Below are 10,235 nucleotides of genomic sequence, written 5' to 3'. Positions count from 1 at the left end.
GTATTACCAAACAGATCTACTATTTTCAAAATCATCCTCCGGTTATGACCGTTAGAACGAACGAATCAGAAATCAGTACTTGTGCGCATGTTCCGCGCCAAAATTCAAATTCAAATAATTCCACTATAATATTCGAAAAAGTACATTATAATTGTTCGATCCATAGAATAAACATAAACGGTGCAATTTAATCGAATTTCCATTATATTTAGCATCAGAGGCGAATAACACAAAATACAACCAAACACAATTTACATTTCAATAATTATTATGTATAAGATTTCACTTTAATTCTCTATTATTACTTTAATAGTAATATTCGTCAACACTTTTCACTTCAACGTGTCACGCACAATATTTCTGTTTTATCATCGTAATATCTCTCGCTCGTTCTTATTCTTTCTCTCTTCTTTTTTTCACTTTCGTTCAGTACGTCCGTACATTTTGTATCGGTCGAGTGCTTTTTTTTAAAAATCAGGTAAAAATTCGCGAACAATACTCGCGCTGTAATTTTATTGTGTATGTATTCGAGCAGGCTTAGGAAAAAATCTTTAGCAAAACTTCCAGTACGTTGATACACAGTGTCTTTGGCAACAACCTCGTCGAAATTGGAGAACCAAAGGTCTAGCTTCCTCGACAAAATGATTGCTTCTCGACTGTATGTATCGACGTGCAAGGCCGAATTAAGGTAATCTTGTGAGTGCACAACGATTGTGCAATACCTAATACTAATACCGATCACAAGGAGATCAGCCTCGTATAATACAACTGACATCTACCATTATTTTGTCCTTTCGAAATTTGCACATGAAGATCTGCGTTTTTACGCAACGTAGAGTGAACATTGTCTCGAAGCTTACATACATAAAGCCGATGAGTGCGTATCATGGTTTACTTTTTAATCTCTTTAGCTTTGGCAGTGGATCACGCTTAATGCGGCCGTGCCAATAAGTTTGTAACTCCAGTAAGTTTGCAATAATAATTGCAATGCAAGTCAGTGTCTGTGTCCAAAGAAGTACTCTCTATGTGTCTCTCTTTCTTTCTCTATTTATCTTTAGCCTGGTTGTGGGCGTCCATTTTCAAATAATCGACGTCTATTTTAACGGAGTAATTCTCAAAGTGAAAATTATATAACAAAGAAAAAAAAAAAAAAAAGAAAGAAAAAGGTAAAACGTATTCTCTTTCTGTTCTTCTCGTACAGGCACACACATACACGCGTATGTATACATACAGTTTTTCTATCGTTCATTCTTACACTGTCTCTGTTTGCCCGACGAACTAGAAAGGACTTTGTGGGAGAGGCTTCGTTACATCGACTTTCTTTTTGATTCTACCCTTCTATCCCGTACACCACCCTCGATCAAGTGAAACAATAAAATGTAGAAAGAAAATCATTCAGATTTTGGAGGGCCACAGAAGCCGCTACAATGTTTTTTAACCCACTCTTCTTTCTAGTGTTACATACATATATGTATATGCGCTTTGCTAGCTCCTACAAATTTTTCTATCGTGCTCTCCTCCGTACACCACTCGCTTCTTCCTTTGGCTAGGATTACAAGTAAAACTCGTCAGAGTTTCATGGAAAATACCGATCGATCTTAAGATATAATACGTTGAAAAGGAAATAACACGCTCAAATTTGCTTTTCTTATCTTTGGATCAAGACGAGAGCCTTAAACACGACATGATTTTTTTCTTAATCCATTAGCACGAATTCAAATCTTCTCACACAGTTACAACGACATTAGACATAGCTATATTTACGTACTGCAGACGTGTGTCGAACAAATCTTTCGGATACGGTTTTCGAATTCTCGTAATCGCGATTTCGTTTTATTCAACGTTAAAAACAAAAGAATTGCATACTTTTCGTACTCATGTCGTATTCTTTCACTAAACAATAATTACTGCGAGATTTTTTAAGGAAAAGAAAACTCTTAACGTGAGGAAGGCAACGCTGCGACAGTTCTTAATCGTGCATATTCGTATATATCACAGTACAAAAATACTGTGGAAAATATAGTATAATAAATATTTTTAATAAAAAAGAAAAGAAAGTTTCCTTTCTCACGTTTACCATTATTTCTTTTTTTTTTTTTTGGGGTTTTTTCCTTTTTTTTTTTTATCAGATAACTTTTTAGCGATAAAGTACAGTTTTCTGAGAGTGATTTTAATTGATTCGCGCGTCGTTAATAGTACAGCGTTATTAATGTCAACGACACATCCCCTTCGTTAAAATTATCGTATTAATAATATATATATATACAGTCAGACTCCTTCCCGTGTTATTGGGCCACTATCTACATACAAGCCCTATTATTATTAGTTACTAAGAATCGATTATAACGATAAGAAACGGTATCGCAATAAGAGCGTAATATGATAAATTATCGAGATTTAATTAAATTTAAAATTTTTTTATTTACCCGCTACGATAAGTTGCGTGTGTCTGCGTTTCCAATCGCTTTGTCCACGGCTTCGCAATTTCTTTTCTATGTTTAGCCGTCTACGTAATTTTTACTTTAATACGTATGCACACGTAGAAGTGATTACAATTAAAACAACACAGGTCTACGCTCAAACGCAATTAATCGTTCTTGTACACGTGCGTAGATGTATACATACATTCACATAAATGTATGTCGTGTATACATGTATATGTATATTTCTATATAAGTATGTATAATATATATATACATAAATATATATATATATTATTAATATATACTTACATATATATATGTATTAATATATAATATATCTATATATGTATATATAATTTATTTATATTTATATGGTAGGCAATGATACGTAAAATATAGTTAAATATAAATCGAAATTTTAATTTGTTAGAAGAAAAATCTTTTCGTCGAATAAAAAAGGGGAAAATGTCGTACGCGTTTCACGTTTTTCCATCTTTTTTTGTCTTTTTTTCTTATTTTTTTACCCCAATAAAATGTAACGAAACTGAATTCCATTTTTAATTTCTGATTCTCATGAAATTCGTTGTAGAACTGACTACATTTGACAGATAAAGACTTCTTTCAGCAAAGTCTTCTCTTTTTCTATTCTTTTTTTTTTTTTTGTCTTTCTTTCTTTCTTTTCTTTTTTGTTAATTCGTCGGGCGCAAAGGTTTCGATTAAAAAGTCACGGAAAATTTTCTTTTCTGATACTTGTTGAGACACGGATAAAGGACGTGATAAAAACAACCGTTTAAGCCACCCAAGAATATTTTTTTCTGCTCGTTATTTCGTTCACAAGAATAATTTTTTGATAATTTTATTTATTTTCCTACAAAGGATATCCAGAAGAATCGTCGATATCTTTAGAAAGCTTAAAATCTTCCCTTCAATAATGTTCAATCTCAAGATCTTTTCCTCATAAGTATACATCACACCAATTATATGATGTGTATGAGATCTCAAGTTATGTAAGTTCTCGCTTTCTCTATATGTATCATTTAAATAAAATGTATGTTTATATATATATATTTATATATAGTGTAAAAAGCTGTTTGTTAAGATTATGCTGAAATTTCAGAATGAAACATAACAAAAATCCTAATAATAAAAATATAACGATATTAATACAGTATTCAACTGCTGGAACAGGCGTTACATTGTCCCTCGAAACCTTTTTTCTGACAATGAGATGTATCGGGTATTTTCCTGCTACATCGTATAGTACATAATGATAATAAACATATTAAAATAATATTAATAGTAGAATAGACGAGTAAAAATCCAAAATTTTACAATCCCGAAGTGACGTGGAAACAAGGGGAACATAAGTTCGCAATATCAAGAATAGAAGAAAAAACCACGCAATTGTAATTTTTGACTTTATATGAAGTTATTTAATACATAGCAAATCATGTTATTCGTTTCTTTCTTTCCTTTTTTTAATTAATGTAATTGGTTTTTGTATTAAACGTGCTTGGAGTCTTGCTTCGTTCTGAGATTATACGCTTACGAATATATGCAAAATTTGAAAAATAACTAGCTTATCAGTCATCGAGGTACGCACCTTAATGCGAAGTTAATTATTTCTTTTTTAATGTCTGCATTTTACAATTTTGAATATGCACATATTTATTCAGTTTAGATAAGAATACAACATCAGTTTTATTGAAGTACTGAGTGCAAAGGATTCTTTTGACTAACCATACATTCCACAAAACGCTGAATTTTTCTCTTTTTCAGGCATTTCGCGTTAAGGCAATTAGCATACTTTTCATTTTTACATCATTATTTTATATACTGCTTCCAATTCTCACATCACAGGGAAACACGAGAAGTTATTAGAAGTATTCAAAATAGATGCGCGAAGCAGGTAATATACTCAAAAGAACCCGTAAATTAAAATACAACGAAAGATACAGGAAAATGAAAAAGAACGAAATATATGATTTTTTTCAATACCTTTGGTTATTTGTAATGTTATAAGTAATTTGATTTCGAATTTACCATCGAAAAGGCCAAAACACGCGAGAGCATAAAACAAAAAAATTAAATCACACGCTACATATTTTTTATAACTTTTTACAAGTTTATATGTATATATGTATATGTATAATTTTACTTCGTTTTTATCCACATCTTGCAGATACACCCACAAATCAAATAACATAAGTTCAGAAAGTAATACACGAGAAATTAATTACAATATGAAATGTACATAAATCATAAACGAGAAATCTAGGAAAAAATTAAAAAAATAAAGGAATAAGAGTTAAAGATAATTGAAAAATAATTATTGCTCGTCTTTACGAGCTCCTCAGGTTCTACTTTCAGTAGAATCTTCACAAGTTTCAAATGCATTTGCGTGCGTCATACGCTTATACTATATGCATTATATTCGATATCTTCTACGTAAAATGAACATTAATTATACTGTAAATATGAATTAAATCAATTCGAAGAAACAGAATACAAACAATTTTCAATTTTTCTTCCATGCATCGTATAATTTTTACATGTACCAAATCAGTAAAGCCTGTATTACCGAGAAAGAACAAACACACATATAAATATTATTTCGTTTCACATTGTAAAATGGAGTGATTATAGATTTCTAAATAATATTTAAGAAAAAAGAAAAGAAAAAAAAAAATCACAAGTTATTCTTAAAACATATGCAAAAATTGAAAGCAAAAACAAAAATTAAGTTCGCAACAAATACTTTAAATTACAATTAACAATTAATTTTGATAGAGAAAATTATTCAGATTTTTTTTAATTAACTTATTAGCACCCAGTTAAATCTCTCCATTTTTAAATAGTAATTTTTGAACAACAGTAATATATTAAGGGATGGCCCGCCAACTTCATCTTTGAAATTATTGGCTCTGAAATATCTTTTTGAAATAATTCAAACCTCGTGTAGTTGATTACTTAAAATTACTTTTTTCCTAACAAAACGTTATGTACATCACTTTCATGATTTCATAAAGCATGTAGATTAAAAATTGTTAGTCAGTGCTTGCCTTAAAATATTTGTCTCGTGATTAAGATATCTTAAATGTAAACGGACCAACCCAGATAAATTTATAAATGTTTTCCCATAAAACATATTCGTATTTCAAAGACATACATAGCATTAATAACTAGTTTAAAAAAAAAGAAGGAGAGAGAAAATATATCAAACATACGACAACTAAAAAAAAAAATTAACCAGTTTAAATTAAGCACAATTAAACTGGTGCGTATGACGGGCAGTGTGCCTTGTAAATTGTTAAAGTTTCTACATTCCCGAGATTTGATGTGTTAAACAAAACTGAGTATTTTATGAATCTAACTCTTTTTTAACAAACCCATACAACCACCAAACATGAAACGCTAATATAATTGTATTGTTATTATTTTTACCTGCCCATCTCTATCCTCGATCAAGTTATTGTAAGTGAATATAATATCGATGTAGAACGTGGCAAGACTCACTGAGGAGTGTGTACGAGGAGTGTATATGACTGCAAGAAGTGAGTTATTTACATTATTTGCATGTGTCGGCGAATCAGCCCTTGCCCTTGTTCCATGTCACGTAACGACAAAAGATGGCAAGATTAGAGTTTTGAAAAGTGATAAGATAGGGAGGGTGAGGAGGAGGGCATTTGAATAATTATTAATATATAATATTATAATAATAACAATAATGATGAGGTGTTCTAAACAGTGCTAGGACTAGTGCTAGAGGGTCCTGTGAGGAATCAGGGTGGGTGGGTACGGGCTAAGGAAGGGTTAGTGTGGAGGCGGAGGTTCCGTAGATTGGTTTCTGCCATCTACAGCCCTAACCGGCTTCCTACGTGAAGGACCTGTTACGCCAACTGGACCGACACCACCTCTAAGGTACGCTGGTGCTGGGGTTACTATCGGTTCTCTGATAGTTCTACTATATGGTAGTGACAGTGATTCCTGCAATACCTATATAACGGAGTTACAGAAACTAAATTATATTTATCATGTTTCTTTCACATAAAGTTTAAATGTCCAAAATTATGAACTTAATTTGTCCATATGTACTTACCAACGACTCAGGTAATACACTGTGCATCAGTGTTTGAACCATAGGTGTATTTTGTAACGCGAGGTTATTAGAATTTGGGGGTAATCCTTGACTCTGAAGTCCTGTCCCAACAGTGCTGGCCGTAGTAGTCTGAACAGTATGTGATTGTTGCGTAGTCGTTTGCGTTACGTGTTTACTCATTGTTTGATCCCTTTTCGCTTCTTGAGTTACATTTAATTTCTTTGTCGAAATTGTGGAAGAGTTAGCATTTGGTGTTTCGGGACTGTTTGTAGCAGTAGTTGCACTTGATACTGGAGTTTGTGGTACAGATTGTTCCTGTGTTAACTCCGGCAATGTTTGCGAAAGCGTTCCAAGAATAAGTTCGCATGTAAAGAGACTTCTATTTGCACTTTCACGTTCAATATTTTGCAACTGTGAGTCGGAGAGAGAACTGGTAATACATCTATAAAAGAAAAAAGAAACATACAAAGAATTAATTGCAGTAAATATAATAATTAAGAGAAATTATGACTGTATACAAGATTATTTTTTTGAAAATTATACATCTAAAATTTCCATGGATCATCATAAAATGTAACTTTTATCATTTCACACAGTGAACATGATATGCAGTTTTGCAAGTTTCAAACAAAAGATTTTCGCGCGTGCATGCGCGCATGTGTATAAATGTACGTGTGCATACGCGCACGCGTAGTATTTATAAAAATACTTAAATAGCAACGGATGAAAGTCAACATGTAAATCATGTTTTCCGCAGTTTTAAACACATTATTACATGTATTAATACTATGACATAACACATACTTTGGCAATAGAAACATATAGTTTTGTGAACTGGTAGATGATACGCCGGACGGGTTCGCCACATTAGTTGTATTATTGTTACTAGTCGTACTATTTGCTACCACACTAGTCATAGTAGTAGAATGTCCACTTCCACTAACAATTCCTCCACAACTTGCAGAACCAAGAACCTGAGTCTGCCTCCTAGGTAGCCGCTCCAATTGTTGCCTAGCAATCTGAAAAGATATTTCTATTATATCATGTAGTTTAATTTGATACAAATTTTCATTTACAACTGTAATAAAAAAAAAAGAGGATTTCCCAATAATTTTCTTATTATATTAAAATTTGATTAAAATATTCTTACTGGAAACTTTTGTGTTATTAAATTATGCATACTCTAACTTGTTGTCGTTCCAAATGTAGCTGCATTTGCAATTGTTGTAATTGCGATGGTGCTGACGAACTCTGACCAGTTCCTCCGCCACCTCTACGAACAGCGGATAATTGAGAAAGTAATTCTGTAATTGGATCTATACCTTCTCGACTACTCGGACTCAATCCTCCGGACGAACTGAAATGCATATTGGACCTGCAGGTCCAATGACACGCCAATGAACATTATCTAAGATGAGATGATGATGAACTGAAGCTGAAACCCTGCTTAGTGTCCTTTTTAGATATTTAAAGAATAAAATATACCTTTTATCTTAAGGATGGCTATATAATATACTGAGATGATTATTATACTATAAACAAATAATGATAATGACTGATAAATTATAATGTTAATATCATAGAATAAATGAAAATAATGATACTCAACAAAATACATGCATTTCAATATATTACAAAATTAATATACTAATGTAATTCATGGTATTCAATGTTAGTAAAATTTGTTTAAAATAGATTAATAAACTCAAACACATTTGATACTAATTTTAATAAAAAATCATTTCTAAGTATAATTAAATATAATACTCACAATATTTATAACAGATATTATAACATGTCTTTACAGTTATTTCATCTCTCGTGTATATGATTATTATACATACCTGCGAGGTCGTGCCCCACCAACTCTAGATGAATGTGTTATCCGTCTGCCAGTATATCTAGTTGAGGCAGGTTCATCTAGAAAAGACATCAAATCCCTTGGTCCACTACGGTGCTCCAAACTTAAATGACCAGCAAAATCATCAGTTACATTATTAGGATCTCCTCCTGGGACTGATGCACATACTGGACAAACCTACAATAGGATTTATAATATAAATTTTTCTTATGAGATAGTATTATAAAATTTTTTTACAAATATACATGAATAGCATACGTACAACTTCAAAAGAAGTATCTGTATGTTCTGCAGCAACATGTTCTTGTAGTGTAGCTTCAGTGAAACCCATTTTTGCACAATAAGGACAAGTTAAAGATTGTGGCTGTTCTACACTTATTGCCTCTCCACCATAATATAATTCTATTAAATAATAAATTAAAATATTAGTTATAATAATTAAATGTTTAAAATAATTACTGCATATAGAATTTAACAATTAATTTACCAAACTCAGATCTAGTAAGTATACACTGCATAGGATGATCACTGTGGTGACGTGTAGTACTGGCACCTCCGTCATAACAGTTGGCACACAAATCATAATCATAGCATACGAGGCACTTATATCTGCGACCCCGAAAATTCCCCTTTAAGCAGGCGTCACAACTTACCCCTAAAAGAAATAATTATTATAAACAAATCAACATTTTATAATAAAAAAGAATAAATTAAGATTTATTATTAGTATCTGATAAATAGTACATAAACAAAATATATTATACATAAGTAATGTATATGAAGATCTCTAACAAAAAATACAATTGTCTCAACAAAAGATATTTATATATCTATCACTTGTACGTATACATACAATAACCTTGAACTAGATCTATAAAAAGTAGGTTACTTAAGTCTGTTTTAAACACATATACAATTTTTGCAATAAAAAATATAATACATTTTCATTAAAACAGACAAATAGTCTTAATGCTTGATTAATAAATGAATTAATTTGAACAGAGATAAGTAAAATAATAAAATTATTTTACAATAATGTACATTATAACAATGTACACAATAAATATATAATCTTCTTATAAGCAAGTACATTATTTATAGCTTAACCTTAGTTATAATGCACAAAATAATAAATTTTAGAGCTATAATAAAAGTTATACAATGAACTTTGAATAACAAGCACTTTTTTGTTTACCTTTAATTATTACACTTTATGAATTCCACACATTTCAAACATATAATAATTACATGTATATATACACACACACACACATATGTATATATAAAAATATGTGCTTATGTGTACATATGCGTGTGTGAATAACATATACATGCATATAATTTAAAACATATAATAAAGTAAATATGATATTGAGTTCATGGTAATATTATCATAAAAATTAACATATATATTATTATTACTAGCCAGCGATAACATTTTTAAACTTCAATACAATATTTCTAATTTCAATTATGTAACATACATAGGTTCTAAGGAAATAAAAAAGATACATGTGTTAACTATTTTTGCAGACAAAGCATTGAATGGTTTTTACTTCATTAGCTTCATTATGACATTTTAACTTAAAAATCTAATACATTTGTATTGTATGATGTTAATATCGTATTATTAGAATGTAATCAACAATGCATTGTTCAAAAACTATAAACATAAAAGTTAAAAAAAGTTAATAAAATGATTCATTCAAGGATATAGAATAAGAGAAATATGTTTCAATATGTTTTACAGAGTTAACATTGTAAGAAAGAGAAGGGATTGAACAAGAAAAGCTATTTCAAAGAAATCATTTGGTAGAGTACTTTGACAGTTGACCAAAAAATATTTTCCCTA

General features: G+C 30.8%; 1 protein-coding gene across 3 annotated transcripts in view; it reads right to left on the bottom strand.

The window, feature by feature from the left end:
- Positions 1–5,622: 5,622 nt before the first annotated feature.
- LOC108554272 (E3 ubiquitin-protein ligase KCMF1) overlaps positions 5,623–10,235 on the bottom strand; it is a 5,256-nt gene continuing 643 nt past the window's right edge. Inside the window, exons 2-8 of one of the 3 annotated variants that reach the window (XM_017909480.1) lie at positions 8,871–9,038; positions 8,646–8,785; positions 8,367–8,560; positions 7,705–7,897; positions 7,327–7,541; positions 6,523–6,964; positions 5,623–6,419 (exon numbers count right to left, since the gene is read on the bottom strand). In XM_017909480.1, coding sequence (XP_017764969.1) covers positions 6,237–6,419; positions 6,523–6,964; positions 7,327–7,541; positions 7,705–7,897; positions 8,367–8,560; positions 8,646–8,785; positions 8,871–9,038 — 1,535 coding nt within the window. In that variant the 3' untranslated portion in view covers positions 5,623–6,236. The remainder of the gene's footprint in view (positions 6,420–6,522; positions 6,965–7,326; positions 7,542–7,704; positions 7,898–8,366; positions 8,561–8,645; positions 8,786–8,870; positions 9,039–10,235) is intronic. The other 2 variants (XM_017909481.1, XM_017909482.1) reach the window with 2 other exon arrangements.

The sequence above is a fragment of the Eufriesea mexicana genome, unplaced genomic scaffold (assembly GCF_001483705.2).
Source record: "Eufriesea mexicana isolate 0111107269 unplaced genomic scaffold, ASM148370v2 scaffold18152, whole genome shotgun sequence".
Lineage (NCBI taxonomy): Eukaryota > Metazoa > Arthropoda > Insecta > Hymenoptera > Apidae > Eufriesea > Eufriesea mexicana.
This window is presented reverse-complemented; position numbering and strand designations above follow the sequence as displayed.